At 42.0% G+C, this 20256-nt stretch overlaps 1 protein-coding gene across 2 annotated transcripts in view; it reads right to left on the bottom strand.

Annotated features, from left to right (window-relative positions):
* The window catches only part of rspo2 (R-spondin 2), a 56879-nt gene that overhangs the window by 13200 nt on the left and 23423 nt on the right, over positions 1–20256 (bottom strand). For both annotated transcript variants that reach the window (XM_046400568.1, XM_046400569.1), the window contains exons 6-8: positions 19876–20064; positions 10087–10230; positions 9610–9798 (exon numbers count right to left, since the gene is read on the bottom strand). In XM_046400568.1, coding sequence (XP_046256524.1) covers positions 9610–9798; positions 10087–10230; positions 19876–20064 — 522 coding nt within the window. The remainder of the gene's footprint in view (positions 1–9609; positions 9799–10086; positions 10231–19875; positions 20065–20256) is intronic.

Genomic DNA, 20256 nt, shown 5'->3' with positions numbered 1-20256 from the left:
AACATCTACAGACATGGGTAAAATACTTGGCAAATGTGAGTATTCTAAATTAGGAAGGGTTTAGAAAATGTTAAGATTCCAAAATTTTATCATTTATTTTACTGAGAACATTATTTCAACATATTATGTTTTTAATAAAACAACAAAATGACATGACATATTATTATTTACATTTTTAATTTCAATTTAAGTGTTTTGATGCATTTGGCAACAACCAACGAAACTGAACAAACGCCAAAGACAAGTTAAGGAATGCATCTTGCATGTACATGGCATGATTTTTAAGTTTTGAATTAAAATAAATAAATAAATAAATAACTTAATTGTGTTGTGAATTTGTGACCTGGCTGTAAAGTGCATGAGGACAGTTACAGTCATGAAGACGCAAAAACCAAAAGGGCTTAAAGGGTAATAGTCAAGTGTCATTATCTTTTTAAGTTTGATGGGGAAAGTGTTGCTCTGAGCGACAAACCAACAAAAAATTATCAACCGGGTCTGCAGTTTCCCTCCCCTGCACAGTGCATTTTACTATCTTTAAACTCATTGTTTTGGTTTTACAATCTGCAACTTTTGTCTCTTTTCAGACAAAAACCCCAACAAACCCACTGTACGCTATTTGCAAGCTGGTAAAAACAGTGGAGCATTTAGCTGCTGAATAGCCAGATGTTTTCCTCAGGGGATGGTGAGAGATCAGCTTATAAGGGGATAATATGTCATTGTTATTTTTACGGCTAGGTGCCTAGTTGACTTTTCTTTCAACTCACAAATAAACAGCTTAAAACTGCAGACGGCCTTTTGTCTTGTCTCCATTCTGTCTGTTTGGCGCTCACATTTTATGCGAGAAGAAAATGAGTTAAGGTCGCAAACTTGTGCTAGTATTTGTTCTGTTCAACTAAAATTGCCAACCTGTGACATCACCTTAATGTTTTGTTTTTTGTGTCGATGGGAGAGTAGTACTCTGCAACGTTGGTGAGTTGGCCCTGGTCTCTACTTACCACTATAATGGCTGTGCTTTTAGTCTGCATCCCCCCTGTATTTGACACTGTTAGCACACACACAAACACACGCAGAAAAACACCCAAGAACACAGACATACACACATCCAGGGGCCAGCAGGCCTACACTTGAAATTTTGTTGTGTCTGCATGTCTGTACACTGGGTCCACGCTCATGGATATGTGTGGGTCAGAAGCCACAGCCTCTCTCTGAATCACCTACTGTAATTAAAAGCTGTGATGTGTCCATGAAGACGCCTGCTGATGATGGAGAAAGAGAAGGAAGGAGGGTGGAAAGAGGAGAGGAGAGGAGAGGGACTACTGGTGCCTGAGCCAGTGCAACTGTGCACCAGATGTTTTCAGGCTCTCCCGTTTGACTCCTTGCCTTCCTTCTCCTCAAGCCAGACCACTGGAGAGGGAGAACTCTAGTGCACGCAGCACTGTCTCGAACAATGTGTGCCACGCGAACACATCCTCCTCTGTGACATGCACACTGTTCCTCACACAGCACTGCACTGTGATATGTGATACATGAGTGAGAGAGTGTCATTCGAGTGTGAGACAGGAAAAGAGAATGGAAACAGGGACAAAAAAGAGATAATGTGACTTGTTCTGCCTGTGAGGTCTGTTTTATTGTTTGTATCTATTACGTGCGTCTCACACTCTGGCTGCGTGGATGTGCCCGTCTGTAAGTTTATGTGTGTATGCATCCGCAACTGCCTGGTGTGGTGGAGATGTGGAGATGAAAGCTTTCGCTGCCCACAGGGTAGCTGGCAGCTGGACTGGAGGTCTAGCAGACAGAAAGAGGAGGTGCAGGGATGCAGCACAATCAAACAGATCCCACCAGCTTGGGTTATCTAAATATGAGGTGAGAAACTCTGACACAGAGGCTTATTTCAACAAAAGTCAAACCAATTGAGAAGAAACAGATGATATTGTGTGTCTGTGTTTGATAAACTTCACCATTCCAAAAATTTCCAACAAAGACCAGAGTTTTATGTTTTTCTAGAATTGTATGCCTCTCGGGGTGGAGGAGCTTCTAAAACTACATTTGGACCATCATAGATCACTCCAAATTCACACTAAAGATTTTTTTTAAAAAAACAAACAATTGAGCAGGTTTCATTATAGGTTTTACAAATTGCTACCCTTGAAGCTCTAGTATAAAATCACCCCACTGTGTCAATTTCTATGGGCAGGCTGCTGATATATTACAAGGAAACATTCACAAACTCTAATTAAAAGCAAGTGTCACATGTCACAAGTGGACATGTCTAGCAAGACCTCAGATATTTTATTAAAAAACAAAAGCCTCATAAATGGGTTGAAGTCTACTTCCAAGATCTCATCATAAGGTGTGTCAGGCCATCCCTGTAAAGACATAGACCATGTCGTGACTGCTGTAAATATCACAGGGTCCAGCTGCCAACCAAAGGGAGATTCAGTGAAGGTGTGCTTTACATGACATGCCATGGTCGATCCATGTCACGGGCAATATCAGCCCATATACTGCCCAGTGGGGAGAAATGGCTCCCGTTTGTGGAGCATGAGAACATGAAACATTTCTCTACAGTATCTTCCCTTTTCGTCTTCTCCTCCTCCTTCTTCCCTCCCCCTCCAGTTTGCTGCCACTTTGTTTGTGTACGTCTGTTTTTGATGGGGCTGTTGATGTCAGCCCATATGCCTCATTTCCTCTGCCAGAAGACTACAACATAAGCCCACAACCAATACAGTGCAAAATTTAAACAGCAACTTCTGGTGAAGTTTTTGGCTGTCAAATGGGCTTCTATTCAGTGTACTCTAGAAAGACATCTACATCCGCTAGCTTGGATTTTAATGGAAGAGCATTACTACCAAGGCACACTTCACAATAAAGTGAGTCAAACAAATAAGAGGACCGCTTTACCTAATGTGTGTACATGAGTCTACAAAAAGCCGTTCAGCAAAACCACAAGTCAACTAGGGCAAAGGGTGAGAAAAAAAAGCCTTCACACCCCTCCTGTTTCTTCCTGCTTGGAAAAGACCAGATGACAATAATGTGGAGTATGGAGCCCCAGTGAGTGCTGCTGACCCCTCCTCTTCCACCTCCCCTCTTCCATCCCTCCACCCCCTGGTCTTTGAAAGGCCTCCACATGTTTATGGCTCATGCCTGTGGTATGACGATGGATTCTCCATATAAAAGCCAGCAGGATCATGGGGTGTTTCAAATATTGCTCTCTGAAGACAGTTGCTGACAAAATGACAGCAGACATATTTATTTTGGTCAGAGAGCAGGGGCGCTTAGTGGGAAGTTAATCAGAGACCCCCCCCTTACCTCCTACCCCCAGCTTCCAACATCATCTTCTATCCCCCAAGAATGTACCCAGGGTAGAGAAGTCTAAGAGACTTCTGGTAATGACTTTCTCCTCCAGTGGAAGATTTAACACCACTAAACTGCACGAGAGGCAAAAATAAACCAGTGTGAGAATATCAGCACAAAGCAAGTGGTAATTGTCTGCCCAGATATAATCAATTTTTATCTAAGAGGAGATATAAAACTTCACGGCACAGAAACAGAAAAAAAAATCTGTGGCAGAGGTTTGCAAATATGGGATAGCTGAAACAGAACTTGTGTTAATTTGCGACTGTGACCGCAGCGGTGACCATAACTGCCATTGGCATTGGGATGCTGGAGACTAGGCCAAGTCAATGACAGGTTGATGTGTCTTTCCTCTTCGCCCATACTCTTATTCACTACAGAACAGAGGAAAGCTTCCAAAATACTCTCTGTCATCTCAGCTTTACAATTTTCACAGTATGTTTCTATTTGTTCTGAGTTTCTTTGTTTGTTTGATTTTTCATCTTCACAACCAGACTTTGGCACAATTTATTTAAAAAAATGAATGATGCAAGCTTGTGCAGTGGATGGTGGCAGTGTGTGTGTGTGTGTGTGTGTGTGTGTGTGTGTGTGTGTGTGTGTGTGTGTGTGTGTGTGTGTGTGTGTGGTGGGGGGATTGTCATCTTGTCCCTGTGAGACAGCAAGCCAGGCCCTGTGTCCAGAGCCAGGCCATCCATGCTTTCCAAAGGAAGTATAGTACTTCTGAGGCCTTCTCACCAGCTACTGTGTCAGCCCCTATGGAGCAGCCTTATTAAATGAAGATTAGGCCATGGCTCCCCAGTCACAACAGGCTGCGTATGAGGAGGACATAATCACTATGACAGGGCAGCTGCCAATTAGAGTCCTCCTTCTTTCCTGGGAAAATGCTCCTCACTTCTCTCCTGCTGGCGGGAAGAACTGATCCGGATTGTCCATGATATTACCCAGGCCAGAGATTGCTATTAATCACCTGTCATTCCACTGTAGCAGAAAGAGCGGCACTTGTCATCTGTGCACCAACTCTCCCTTCCAAAAATCCAGACTTCCCATAGAGCACAACTAGGGAACATTAATTGGGATCATGAGATAAGTACATGAAGGAACAGAAGTGCAAACCTCTGTTTTCAAGCATTTAGGTAAACTTGAGAGTGGTGGCTTGAGCAGAGATTAATTGTTGTTCGGCTTGAACAAACACAAGTTCTTCTGTGAGACAAGAAGAACACATTCGATCAATTAGTCCCAAGTTGAAAGCCTGCATCTGTTTAAAAAAACAAAAAAAAACAAAACAAAAAACATTGGCCTGATGGCAGAAGGCTACATCTGACAAAAACACATGCAGAAATGTGTTTGGATGTTGGGTTTCCAAGCCAAACAAAGGCCAGACTCAGATGTGATCGTGCTGAGTGCATAGCTAAAATGCTCAGAAGTGAATGGCATCTTTCTCCAGAGCTTGAAGCTCTTGGCTCAGCAAGTATAAACACCAAAATTGTGTGTCACATGCTCATATCCATGCACGCGCATTAAGTGCTTTCTAGTACGTAAAGACTGCCAGGAACCGGAATTGTTTGGTGTCTCAAAAACTGTGCACTACAGACAAGGCGGCTGCGCTTCCTCCAGAGCGGATTTGAGGCAATCACTGTTGCTCTGTGCATCGGTTTACAGGAGCAGAGACTTGGAGCAGATGGTTTGCAGACGGTGAGGGCCAGGAGGTCCACAGTATTGTGGATTCACCGCAGAACCAGACTGGCTTCAGACAGAACCTGGCGTAAATCCCACCAGTCAACCAAATCCTCCTGGGTCTGGTCGATCCTGGGCTGATCTGTATTCATTTTGGTCCCTTGCACTAGACTAGACTGTAGGTGACTGAGGGGTAAATTATACAACTGGCCACCTCTCTATCACTTTCAATGGCCTTAAATGCAGACAAAGTTCTTGCAGGGCCTTTAGAAGTCATATTGTGAAGGAGTGATGAGGTGGTAAACTGAGTCTAGGTGGGTTTGTCCTCTTCTATACTCCCGCCACAGAGCGTGTAACAAAACTTGTTTATCCAAGGTTTCAGATTGATGGCAGAGGGAATAGCCTGGGCATCATGGCTGCAAGAGGTAGTTATCACAGTTACAGTATAAACACAAACTGCACACAGAAGTTATGACAGACAGTATTAGTGGTGGCTGGATCCGAGCACTCAGATGACTGATGGGATGAAGGGTTTGGCCTCAGATGAGCTCTACAGCAGAAAGGGTTTCTCTGGTTACACACACAGGAGATCAATACTCCCACAAAGGCCTGCAGCTCTCCAAGCACAGGTACATAATCCAGTGGCCAAAGGTAATCATTATATGTTCCTTCTTTCCTATTCATCCTCTCTGCTTCTTACTGCTTTTCTTCTTTTTCTTTCCAAGAGGTCAGCAGGGCGGCTATGAGTTTTCACGGGCTCATAGAAACAGTCGTAGAAATAGTCATAGAAGCATTTAAAATGTAAATTGCACTGCATTGTTCTGGAAAACCAGAGTTCCAAAGTTTGCTATGGAGCTATGAATATTTACTGTTCCATAACTTCATTATGTAAAACTCCTGTTCTTGTCTGGGTTAAGTTTTGGCTTAGCCATGTTAAATAAATCTACTTTTACCTACAAATGAAGCAAACAAAGCTACACAAATGTCACTCAGGCCTGCTACTATAAAGACTTTTGTGCCGTCTGAGAATCTGAAAGCCGATTTGTAAAACTATTGGAAATTAGCCCGGGTTGCAATGTAGTGTTTGTATTGGACTTTGCTCCCTCTTAAATCTCAAATCAGGGATTACATTAAGAGTGGGAGTTTTGAGAGCTTTAACATTTTAAGTTGTTTACTCAACATCTAATGTCACTGGCATGGCAGATTATAATAGACTGGGGGAAAGGAAGGGAAATATATAGATAAGCAACAAGGGGCAGCAGGGGAAAAAAATAGAACCTAAAGAGGAATCGAACTTGTCACACGTGTCTGTTTGTAAACCAGTGAATCTGATGACAGGGATTGCTGGGAAATCTCTGCAGGGAATTCCTTAATGGCATCAATAAGGAGCAGCCGGGCGCTGCAGTGTTATCACGCTGCTCACCTTTCCTCTCCACTTCTCCCCTTAGCTCACAAGAAGGGGGGTGGGGGGTGCAGAAGCAGCTATTAATAAAGTCTCTTTATTGTTAATAGCCTGTCCAGATCACCATCCAGAGGATAGAAGAGCATTTTAAAATCTCAAGGGTACGATGCAAACGCCTGGTACACACACACACCAGCGAAGCAGCCACAAGACAAGACTTCCTTATTCCTCTAGAGACTGCCTAGCACAATTTTAAGTATTATTTTATTTATAACTTATATATTATATATTATGTTACACACATACAGTATATTATGATAGATACTTTTATTGACATTGCATGGAAGGTTACTTGTCAATTGATATTTTTGGAAATAATATGATAACAATAACACTTTTCCAAATAATTAACGGTGCAGTTGATTAACATCATTGCCACTACCAAACAAGCAGGTCGGACTATTCAGTACAGCTTTAGAAAAGTTTTTCTGAAATATCTGTCCACTGCAGCCTTCCTGCATTGTCATTCGTGATGTTGTCCAGTTTAATTAGAGCACAGAAATATTGCCTAGAAAATATTGTCTAACTATTCAGTGAAAAGCAGCTGGTGGAAATGTACCAAATTCCCATTTTATTTTTTCCAAAATTCAAAAGTTTGTTTAAAATTAGCTTGACAGTTGGATGGAAATAGCGCTTGTGACGGTGTACCACCACATATTTTGTCTGTTCCACACAATCTTCCCCTGCAATTTTCGTGAGTGTGTTATCAGGACACCGCTGTTCTGGCAAACACTGGCTGAGAACAGCAAATGAATCCCAGCAGTGCGAATGATATACGGTGTTTACACTGATCCGCAACTTGTACGGAACACATCAGACACGGTTTACACAACTCGTCATGTTCGCTGTGAAAATGCTTCTCCTCTTGACATTATCTGGGCTTTACTTTCTCTGCTTGTATATGTTTTACAGAGGGATTAGATCTTTGCCGACACAGAGGGAAAAGAAGAAGATCATTTGCATTGTCCTTGTGCGCCTCAGCTAAGCTTGAAGACAGGGATCTGTCAATGACGTCCAGTGTAATTTAAATACGTAGCTATGTAGAAATGCAAGCCAATGTGATCAGATAAGCATTTCCATAAATAGTGCATTATACCTACATGCTGCTTCCTCTGTCTCCGTTTAATCCACAGCATCCTTACGGTCTGCAGTTATATAATCCTATGCTTATCCTAAACATTGGTGTCTGGTGTCCAGCGAGAGGAGCTGATAAAAATGTTCATTTTTAGACTTAGTCTTAAATTCCAATTGATCATTATAAGTACTTATGTTTATATTTTCTTCAGAATATAAAATCTATACACTAAGGTGACAGCTTTCTAAAATTTGTTTTAAGATTTAATTTGTCATATTGCATTGCAAAGCATTTTTAAGTAGTAGGGACCTATGACTTGCAAAAGCCTTGAAATTTGTATTAATTTTGGGCAAAGGGTTATGAAACCAAATTGCAGCCTGTTGCTGAACCTCCACTTCCTGAGCACTTAAATTTCATAGGGTGACCTCTCCCTCTTGATGCATTACTATCAGTCACGGTAAGTGATTATTTTACAGTGTCAGTCAGTCGAGCACCACGCAGTGTGACTGGATCTCCTCAAGTCTGACATCAGGGCCTGCATTTTTACACTGTATTTATTTGAAGAGTGTTGCATTTCACTGGTTTTGCCAAGTGGGTATTTTTCACTTGCAGTCAAGTGGTAGGGAATTAACAACACATGCTTAAGTCTGAAATTTACCTGTATTAAACCGGCCTCCACAGCACTTTTCAAGCCCCGAGAGTCCCAGGATGCACATACAGTGACACTTTTATGCACAGCTGAGGCCACTGATCTTCCACAGAAACGTAACTCAGTCATTGGATAAGGGACTGCACTGAGAGCTTTGTAACGGCTGCATCACCAGGGAACAGTAGCTTAAAGTAAGATGGACATGGGGAGTCTGTTGTCAGTTTGAAGAGGAATGGTTCTGCTATGCACTCAATTTAGACTTCACAACAGTTTCCCATCTGACTTCATTCCTGAGATAATTAACCTCAGTAACCATGCACAACAATGCCAAATTTTAATTAAACAAGGTCATAAAGTTTCTTGGAAAAGGTCAAGCAGGCACAGCAAAGTCATGAAGAGTTGCATGGGGGTGCAGAGAATCCCCCTGACAAACAGGACAGGGCTTTAGGAACTAAATGTGCCATGGAATCACAGTTTCCAACCCAGAGAGCAGCGACTGCATTGGTGGTGCTGAAATATGAGAACCTATCAGGGTTTATTTCAAGTTTATTTACTCTTTCACCACTTCACGAAAGGATCCTCCCATTCGACACTCCAGGCCAAAAATGGAGAAAAATCTTCGAGGTTAGAATATTTTCCTCTTTCTGTTAAACAATGTTTTTCTTTTTTTTGACAGCCTGAATGATTATCTGCCACTGTAATTGCTTCCTTATTTGGTGAATTAAATATTTACACTTGGCCTATCCTAATCCAAAGTTTATGAGAGATGTAAAAGTAGGCTACATTAAGGGAAAAGACATTTATTTTAAAAGCACTGCTAACTGGTGCCATCACCACAAATGGTGTGCTTTGACCATCTCAGAGAATTAATGTATATATATATATTTATATACATATGTCCCTGAGCTGTATTGACACACAGAGAAATTCCAGATTTGACTTCTCATTTAATGGTCTGACATACATGCTGTGTGCACCACAAATATCTCTCAAGCTGACAGGAGGAAACAGAGACGGCCATTGAGGAAACCTGCAGTTCGTACTTTGAAGAATTCCACAGAGGAAAGGGAGGGAGATGGGAGAGGGGGAAAAATATACCTCAGAAAAAGAGCTGGCTTGAACAAGACCGCCATGGAAAAATACTGATATTTCATGCAACGTCGCTGCGCACCTCAAAAACGCAGACGGTGAAAAAACAAGACTGAGCGTGAGTTACAAGGGTTACATGAAACAGGTGGAACTCTGAGAAGGGAAAAAAAGTTCTCCTATGGGATATGAGCGCTGTTTTCTTTAATATCCACAAGAGTAGTGTAAAGTGAACATAGATGGAGTTGGGCCTGACTGACAGAATATCTCTCTCACACACATTAACATATGGCTGCATTATATCCTTACCTCTCCTGCAGTGCCTCATGGCCATTTTGCACATCCTGGACTCAGCAATGGTGGGACAGGGTATAGTGTCCTTGGGAGGTTTCTTTACAATGTGCCTCGTCCGGGTCTCCAGACCCCACTTATAGCCACAGGTTTTGTTTCTCCTGGTGCAGGCTCCCCATTCGCTCCATTGGCCCACCTCGCAGCCCTCTGCAGAGAAATGCAGATGCAGTGATGTGCAGTGAAACCACAGCAGAGGGCAATTTCGAAGCAACTCAAAGATCCCAGGTCAAGCTTTAATATAGAGTAAAGGAGCTTTACTGAGGTGCTATAGCCTCTTTGTGTGTGGTCCCATCTTCTTTTGTAAATCCAAAATAAGCAGGCCAACAGAGAAATGGTACAATACTGTGCACAGGTCAAGAAAAGTGTAAAAGACGAGTTTATTCACTCTTTTGAAACTTTTATCTTCCCATTGTTGTACATGGCTGTTTCACCTACCTCCACACTCCATGGTGTCCTCCAGCGGGGCAAAGCCCTCTGGGCACTTGTCAAAGCAGCGCCCTTTGTGTAGGTAAAATCCTGATTTGCACTTGGTGCAGAAGTCTTTGCTGAAGCAAGACTCACAGTTCTCTATCCTGCACCCTGAAGGAAGAAGGAGAAAAAAGAGGATAGTCATCAGGAACGGAGAAACCCTCTCATGAGCTGATAGAATGCTAAGGGGTTTGGGGAAGGGGGTTCACAAAGGGATTATACTGTCTCACGTCAAAAAGGTCTGATGTCCTGTGAATCATTTCTCTCCAGAGCTAAAGTGTATTTCAGAAACCTTGTTTTCTTTCCTCTTCCTCTGCTTGTTTAGAATGAGCAAATCACAGTGTGAAAGCACAACAGCACCTCTTTCAAAAAAAAGTGCACTTTGGATACAAACACACAAGCTCACATGTTTTCAACTAAAGGTATGCTGCAACAGGAAGAATACATCCCATTAGGCCTCTGAATACTTTCCTTAACATGCTATCTTATATCTTATCTCTTCACACTGCTCCATGTTTTCCATAACTGAGGATTATTGGGAAGAAAGGTTTTGATTTAAGTGTGAATGAGGCTGTTTTTGAGAACACAGTGCTGGAAAGTTGTGTGAATCCTTTAAGCTTTGGCTATGATATGATAGGGGAAAGGTGGGTTAGGAAAGGGGGAAGCATGTGGGCCAACAACATTTGCGCTGCCTTGCTAAACAAATGTTGATGCATTTTAGTCAGCAAACACAACAGCACACTTATCCTCCCACGCCACACCCTGCTGCTGTGCATGACACACAGTACCGCGCTTGCAAAGAAAGGCACGGCGATGTGTCATCAAGCTCTTACTCTGCAAATAGCACGTCAGGCAGGGCTAAATTACAACAACCACACCAACAGGGAGACACACAGGCCCACATGATTAGAAGGAGCCTCCCAGAGCTGTCTAATTTATGATGTTCCTCAGACGCTCTATGTGGCCATATTGCCCAAAAGGTTTCCAATGTTGAGGAACTACAATCTATAACCTGCAACCCCCCCCCCCCCCACACACACACACACACACACACACGCACACACACACACACACACACACACACCCAGGTAAGGTATCATCTGCTCCTCTTATTGTGTCTCACACAGGGACGCAACCACTCATTATTGCTGGTGCATTTCTCGCGTAAACCTACGCTACTGTGATTTTCTACATGTGAGAGCAACGAGGGCTGAAGGCTGCTCTTTTATCTGTGACCCTTGCAGGGCTTGGGGAAGGGAAGGTTCTCACAATCACACCCCTTAATTACACCATCTCCAGCTAACCATCAGGCCTCCTCCTCGACATTCCTCCAAAACGAGGGGGTCCCTCCCCGCTTTACTTTGAACCCTAAAGTATGGCCTCTGCCCACTCACTCTGGTCTCACGCTTTCCCGACCAGTCTAAACAAACCATGGACACACATATGCACTCACACAAACACATGCACAAACACACACATACCAGTCAGATATGACTGGAGATAGACCCACAGCTATCAAGCTGTAATCCACATTCTGAAAAATGTAGATACACTGACCACAAATCACTCATCTGTTTGGTAATTTCCTCTGTTTTCACATCATTTTATGTCATTAATTCAATTATTTGACATTACTTAATTTATCATGACATTGCTTTTGCTCCGTTTTACCATATATCCAAACATAAGTCTTATAAGTGTGGAGTCACATAGTGCTGTAGAGATTTTGATGTGGTGCGTTCGAGTTTACCAGAGGTACAAATGTATTTTGCTGTCTTTATTTCATTTTTTGCTCCTTGTCCACCTTTTTGTGAAACCAAATCAAATCAAATCAAATGGGTTTGATACAAGACATGAACTATACCTGGAGCTGGCTAATAAATCACCAAGCTAATTGGAAAGCACAAAACTGTCTTCTACCCTCCAGACCTGTCATCACCTGAGAGACTTTAGCTCCCAAACAAAAAAAAAGAAACATAAAAGAGTAAGAGAGGGAACAGGAACATCTGGCAGTACTCTCAAGGACTGACGGTGTTGTGCAATCCTCAGTTATTGACAGTGAATACAAGCAACGCAGATGTGCAAAACACTGTATCCTTGCAGCTGCAGTAGCAGTAGTAAGTAGCAAGGTTTTTGATTAAAACATCAGTGTTGGTTTCAGTTTCACATGTGGTAAGGGAATGGCTCCAATGCTCGGAAATCTTGTTTTCTAAATATAAGATAAGCAAAAATGTCACTCAGAGATGGAGGAGGTGGATGACACATCAGCGCGGCTCCAAGGGGGTTAGAATGCAGGGAGGCAAAGCTGCAGGGTCAGAGGTCATCAGAGAACGAGCTGGGTCGGAAGGGATCACCACGACAGACGTTTATCCCTCTGTCCAGTTATCTGGCAAAAGGCTATCTGGGACAGTGAGGGCTATCTGTGACACTGGAGAAGCTCCCACACTGATCACTGGCCAAGTCTGCAGTAAGGCAGCTTGTCCAGCAGCTTGTCCAGCAGCTCCAGAAACAGATACAGGGGAGCGGGTTCATTCTTCCAGTAGGATTAACCTCTGGACCACCTTTAAAGTCTTCATCTAGGTGCCTCAGGGAGACTAATGAGAAATAATGAGGTCATCAGATCCCACTGAAGGTCCGGTGTTCCTGGTACTTAAACGTATTACCATCATTATCTCCTATCCTGGTTCTGGCCATGAGTTATATTATGAACAAAGGAGCAAAAGCTATTAATATTTCAACTCTGAGAGGAATTTCAAAAGCTGCCAGTTAAGTGACTGAGGGTCTACAGTTTGAAGTGCTCAACACTGTACCGGTTATTCCATTACCCGTATTGCTGATACATTTTTTTTTGTTTGTTTGTTTGATTTTGCGCTTGAATTTTATGTGGTTTGCATGTCAAGTGCATTTGAAGTTGAGAGATGAGTCACTGAGTGTTACTTGTGAACTAATGGCACATGCTTGGCAGAAGCCAGTCCCTCTGCTGTGGTCTGGATGAGGAACCCACCGATTTTATCACGGACACTGAAAGCCTCATGTCAGCTGCTGTTCCTCCGCAGGCTGACAGCACCATGTGTAATCACTCAATTTATTTACATTAATATTCACTTTGTAAAGAAAGGGTGCTCAATCATTTTATGGAGACTGATGAATCTCTCCTGTTCCAGACGTCTTTTACGTTATCTAAGCTGGAGGTGGGTTGTCTACCAAGAGTCTCATCCCTCCTCCGAAAAGCTAACCAGACCTGATGTTGCGCAGCAGGAGTGTCCATGTCATAAAAGGCCTGGCAATGAGAGGGGGAAAACAAGGCCTATTTTTCCATCCTTCGGCTCCAAGTTGAGGCGAACAGCTCTGACCTACTCTCTAGGCCCTGGGTTTGGCTGACATGGAAGCTCTGGCTTGCTCGCTGCCACCCAGCCATGTCATGTGGAGCTGCGGATGGCAGGAGTTCATGGCAGAGGCCAGAGCTGCCATGTTCTTCCCAACTCTCTGCATACTGTTTTTTCCACATGGGTGCTCCCCACACATCAGTGTAGAGCTAGGTGAAGCAGAAGTGGTGTTCCTGTCAATCATCGTCTCCCAGAAAGAGAAGAGGGATGACAGATATGTCAGTGGTCCTCCCAGCTTCTTCAATCCAAGGAACACAGTCTGTGATATACCAGGATTGGCTCCTCCATCTGCTGAGCCAGCTCCAGCATACACACACACGTACACACATACACAAACGCACACACACATGTACACACACAGAGCTCAAGCTTCAAATAGTGGTCAAGCACAGACAGCCCTTCACACTATAGTATGCACAATTTTTGAGGAAAAAAAACTGATTTATCTTTGATGCTGGCCGTAATGTCATGGGAGCAGGGCTTGGTTTGGTGGGTCTATTGTATTGTCTGGCAAATCTGAAATTGCAGTTAGTAAAGTTGTGATGATTAAATGTCCCTTGGTAAAGCTCAATCGCCAAAAGCAACTGGTCTTTTGTTAGTTAGACTGTGCAATGGAAATACCCACAAGCTCAGAATTAGAGCGGGAAAGAGAGAGCTTGAATGAGAGACATGAAGAGGCAGATCAGGACAGAGTCCTTCCAGTGCTGCCAATTAAAGGTGGCAAAACTCATATTAGTGCCTTTATACAGCCTTTATACCTATTTGGCTGAGGCCCATCATGCATGCATCATCCATCACGAATATGAAAATTCCTGTAATGTACTTTTAACTAAAAATAATCTTGGAAAATAAAGGCCTAACATGTATATTTCCAAATATACATGTTTGGACTGGGAGAAATACAACAATGCGATTGATTAACAAATACCCTCAGTCCTATAAATGCAAAAAAGAAATCACAGTTGGTGATCCAAAAAAATTACCTTCAACAGAGGAGTCTCTAGTGGCACAAGACACTGGCACTAACTGAGCTGTGATATTCAAACCATGTTTCCAGGATATTGGCAATCTCAGGCTTTGATCAGACTGGTTTTTGGTTGGCAGTGAACACGACTGGGGTTTCTGTGTGCTTTAGAGCCCACAGCAGTGGGGTAAAGCAACTGGGTCGGTGGCTCGAGTGTGTGTAGCAGTGGGGGGTCCATAATACACCCAGAGGGAGGAAGTTTTGAATGCAGCCCTGCTCCCATGCTGACCTTCTCAACACTTTCTCTCTTTAAAAGACAGCTCAGATAGCCGCTTTCAGCTCATAATTCTTTCAGCCAGAGAACTTGCTCGTGATACAAAATGACAGAACATGCTTTGGCTTGGGAATGCATATTAAAACCGAGGTATTATGAAATGTGACTGAGGCGAGAGCATGACTGTACCACATTCACACAGATTTGGCTGTACATAAAGCAGCACACTGTGTGACCATTGCTACAAATCTTCCCTGTGGAGCAGTGGGTTGACACCCACAGACACTAGTGTGGGGCCTCTTCTGGGCGGCTGATAAGAACCTCTGTGGATAAGACTGGAGTTACTGCATATGGTTTATGGCTCATATCGTCCTGCCCATTAGCTGCTGAAAGGAGTTATTGCGAAGTAGAGACCCAAGAATATAATATATGGACATAGAGAAAGGTATTATGTAATAAAAAAGGCATTGCTATGACCCGGCTACATCTCAGCAATAGCAGTTAACACTGTAGCTCCCATGTCTCAGACCTCTTTGGAATCCAGCTGAAGTGTAGCTGTAAATGGGATTCCAGTTATGCTGTATTGCAGAAAGTATTGTTCCCATTGTTTTTGGCTCTATTGCATTATTTCTGCAATGCAGGGACAAATCCAGAACAGTAAGCCTTAAAATTTATATTTCATCAAGTGAAGCACAGTCTCTGAGAAAAAGTCCTGAGAAAATATTGGGTGGGTTCTGGTCTTTTGTGTTGGAAATAAAGCATTAGATGTTTCCCCTAAAATTAAAGTCTCTAAAGCCAGCAATGGGTGCATATTTCTTTGCATGTTTGCAAACTGTGACTGGATCTGTACAGCTTGGAAGTAGTTCAACTTAATTTAAGTTTACTTTTTAACAGTTAGCCTTTATATTGATGTAAATATTATAATATAACAATACTGGATCTCAGATATTGAGATACTGCTATTAGATTGCCCCTTGTGTCCAGACTTGAAAGGTTTGCTTGGATTGCAACCACTGAAATGCAGTAGAAATCCTGCCGTAAATTGCCGTTAGGCCAGATTGCGATAAACATACCAGTGTCCTCAGAAAGACCGAAACTAATGGTGCATTCAGACAATCCCCCACTCACATAGTCATACATTTAGAAGTCTATGACCAGGAGGATGACTTGTAATAGCTAAAAGATTGCACCTGATACCTGAGTTTAGTCTGAACTGCCTGAAAATTTTACTTCAACACAGTGAACAACGGGCAAAAATGTTAATGGTGAATATACTACCCAGTTAATGTTTTAGCCTTTTAGCTGTCCATTGTTTTTGTGCCAGTGCAGACTGAAAAGAATATACATGTATGAAAGTGGATTTCAAAAACAGTCAATTTTCAGTTCAGAAATTAGTAGTATCGCATTGCCCTTACAATCAATCAGTCAAAAACTATTTGTGTGACCTTCCTATGCATCACACTGCATCACATTGCTAGCTCACAGAGTAAAAAAAAAATGTCTTCATCCCTTTTCTCCAACCATAGCTCCCTCAAATGCCTCAGGAGCCCCATCAGAAAAACTCTCAGCCAATGAGTCTTGCTTGTCTCGTTTGTGTTTTTCTTTACCCGGGTAGTCCACAAAAAATTCTTGAATGAGATAAGATCACACAGACAAACTCTAGTGTAATAATAAGCAGCTGCTCCCTAAGTGATTTCAGAGACTGAGTTTCAAAAGCTCATGATAACAGAGATGTAATGCCATGCTCCTGGCTCTTTGGAAACCAGCAGCAAACAGCAGTTCTGACCACACCGGCGAAGAACCCCTCATTGTTATTTGACCACTGCCTTTAAGCTCTTGCATACCAGTTGCCTGTCTCAACTCACAAATGATATTCACTGACCCGACAATTAGCTTACAGCCCAATAAAATAGCCGTTTATGGAGGTTGGATGTGAACGGTTTGGTGAAACTGACATGCGGAGCACAGCTGAGAATGAGGGTCAAATAGGAAACTGGATTAGAGAGCCATGACTGAAGCAGCAATCACATCAAAGTAGGTCTTGTTCTGAGATGTGATGCTACGTGACAATACAAGATGATGTTCTATGAACAGTTGGTACAGAGAAGGATTCAGATTAACTTGCCACACATCAGGATCAGTTAAAGTCAAAATTCACCCAGCATGGGGATACAGTGATTAGGATAGCAGGGTTTAAGTAAAAAAAAAAAAAAAAGTTTTTTCACCAGAAAACAAGATGTCTTTCTCTTCCAATTTTCTCTGAGTCATGAAAATAGGGTCAAATGACTGTTACTGGTTAAAACTGCAGTAGACAAGATTCTTCTGAAAAACCTCTGAGATCGCAGTAGCCCTAAATGACAGGGATGCTGCAGCAGAAAAAAAAATCGTAGAGATAGAGATCTTTTTTGCTAAAAAGAATTTTGATTCAGATTTTGATTTTGATATTTTAACTATCTTTAAACTCCACTGTGAATAGAGCTGGACAATTTACTTGATAGGACATAGGCCTTCGCAAGCCACATTTGATGTATTTTACACAAATAGAAATAGAAAACAAGACAATAACAACAGTTTGACATCCAGCTAGCCTATAAATTTGAGGTATTTTCTGACCATAAACAGTTAGCTTAAGGTTATCTGTGTCTGGATGCAGCAATGCTGTTCTCACTGTGAAACCATGAGGTTCAGAAACCCTCCAGCTCTGAATATTTCTGAATGTAGGCTAACTGGTGACTAATATTATCAAGCCTGCTAAGAACACATAACATGTAAATAAGACAACTCTAGAGTTAATAGAAGGTGCATTTTCTTGCTAGAGGTAAACTACATCAGTGGTGGGCAACATTTTTTTTTTCAGATAGTCAGACTAGCCCAGATAATCTAAGGGCCAGCTTGACCTTTGTTGTCTGGACATGGTATGCTAGTCACCTCTATCATAGTTTTTCAAAAATTCAGCAGGGAAATGCTCACTCTGTTTTGCATGCTTGAATGACAGCACGTTGCGAACTTTGTTTGCAAATTCTTGGATATTCTGCCTGGCATTTAAGTTGGAACACAGTTTCAGGGCTTTTTCTTTTCTTTCCCAAGATGACAAGTTTGTGGCATAGAGTCGGCTTGCTTGGTTGGATAATGTCTCTTGATGTTGTATTTCTTGAACACTGCAATAATCTGTTGGCAATTGAGCATAAAGTCTTTGAACTGACAGTTGTTTAGATGTCCACTCTTAGTTAAAAATGTGACATTCAGAGTCAACATGTCTCTTTTTTTGAAGCATTCACCCTCAGTCATGTCTCTGTGAACCACTCAAGCAAGAGTCAATTTGAGGCCTTCAGTCTAGTCTAAATGTAGAGGGCATCCTCTGTTTGGCTGAAGTTAGCAATACACACTCAGTAGAGTCATTATATAATCATGCCTTTTATTGATTTTTAATGATCATTTTAATTCTTTGAGAACACTGCAGGCTAGATTGAGATGGTCCACAGACTTCTACGCCACACTGACATGCACTGCACCAGTCTGCCAACTGAATGAATGAATAAACCCTTATTGTATAGCCTAGGTGAAGAAGTGTTGGAATCAGCAACTGTTGGCCTGGTTAACATGAACATGCTTTAATGTCAAATTGTCAAGTTTCAATTTTCTAAATCAAGGGTGAAAACACCCAAAGGCTGGTAGAGCTTAAACATCCTTTTAATTTTCATTCAATCAAATGGAGCCAATGGACGTACTTGCACCTAGGGTGACAGTGATTGGGTAAGCAGAATGTTTTTTTTCTTCTTCCTGCGGTTGCTACATGTTCGCATTATTGGACATAACAGTCGGGGTACCTTCCTTTGGGGCTTCATTTTAGTACATCTGTCAGGAGTTTGGCTCAGGGAACCAAATGAGTTCAAGTTCCTTTCTGTTTTCATATGAAACACTCAGCCAACACCTCCGGCTCAGTGTAAATCTATAAAGGCTCTCTCACTCTCTTATATTCCATGTTAGAATAAGGTTATGAGATCGGACTGCTACATAAGAGTAAAGAGAGAAATTTCATTAATTGGATTTTAGAGTTATTCTTTAACGAGAATCATGGGGACATTTCAATTTTTCACTCTTATTGTGAAAGTTTTGGGGTTTTTTTTTAATAGTGAAACATAATGCAGACTGTGTGGGACTGGTGAGACTGAAGGTGTGGTCTGTTTCAAATTATTAAACTAAAACAACATTTTCCACAAAACAGTATAGTGGGGGAAAAAAAAATCCCACAGTCCACAAGTGTAATATGAGTAACAATGACATGACTATTACCGTGACTATTAATAATTCATGCAAGTAAAATTCAGAATGTGATCATATTTGCCTTCCACATAAATATACTACTAATCTTAATTATTAATGTTTTATTTTATTTAAATTTATTTTTAATTTATCTTATTTTATTTTTTATCAAACTTTAATGACCATACAGCTGTTGGTGGAGGATCTGGACATTTCAGTTATGCTTTTTGATCAAAGTCATAAACTACTTTGTACTTTCAGACTACTTAGTACTCTAAGTTTACTTTGGCTGACAAGAAATCACACTGCCTGATGAAAGTCCCAATCCATAAGCCCCTGTGGACATCCAACAAAAGAAGCTAGTTTCATGCCTTAATGCTGATATATAATCATATTCATAGTGCAGATGGTATGAAATGGCATAGCCCATAGGGCTGTTTTTCCCATGTTGCTCCTAATGTGACAATACAAGTCTCTGGAGTAGGTATGGCTGAATCTTCAGTACACCTTGTTTGCATTAGCACCTACATTTCATGCCTTCAAACATACTGAACACCAGGATATTTGGTAATGCAAGTGCAAAGGGAGTGCCAGGAAGAAATGAGAAACATTCTGGTCAGAGTTCACTGTTAAATCCCAAGGAAGACACTGCTAAGATTAGGCTTCACTACTTTCATCCACCTGTGTGAACAGATGACCCATTCAGATTGTGAGATTTATGTGTCTCCTCTGGATAATTGACAATAAATTATGTGTTGGGGGGAAAAGGATGACTTGAGGGAATGTGTAAAGGGAAAGCTGGTTGATGGGGTGTGCGCCAGCAGTGTGGGACATGGAACAGTAGAGGTAAATTGCAAGGGAGGACTTACTGGAGCACATGTTGAGTTCAGGGCTGCGCATGCCGTAGTATCCAGCAGGACAGTCATGAAGACACTCCCCATACTGCCTCATCCTCTCCCTCCGCAAAAACAGAAAGAGTTTGGGCTGGCAGTTTACACAGCCGTTGTCCCTGGAGCACACTGAGCAGCCTTTACAGATGGGGTACGCTCCATAGCTAGCTGTAGGAGATACAGAGGAGTTAACACCAAAGGCGATTAATACAATGGTATTGCATATGTAAAGGTGTCAGTATACTTCCATCAAAGTGCTTGCTGGATAACTGAACTGTATCTGAGGCCTTCCTATCGACCTGTCTGCTACATGGTGAATGATAACAACATAAATCCAATTAGGGTGGAGTTAGGCTCATT

Source organism: Scatophagus argus, chromosome 9 (assembly GCF_020382885.2).
Source record: "Scatophagus argus isolate fScaArg1 chromosome 9, fScaArg1.pri, whole genome shotgun sequence".
Taxonomy (NCBI): domain Eukaryota; kingdom Metazoa; phylum Chordata; class Actinopteri; family Scatophagidae; genus Scatophagus; species Scatophagus argus.
Note: the sequence above shows the minus strand (reverse complement) of the source record. Positions and strands in the feature narration are given on the sequence as shown.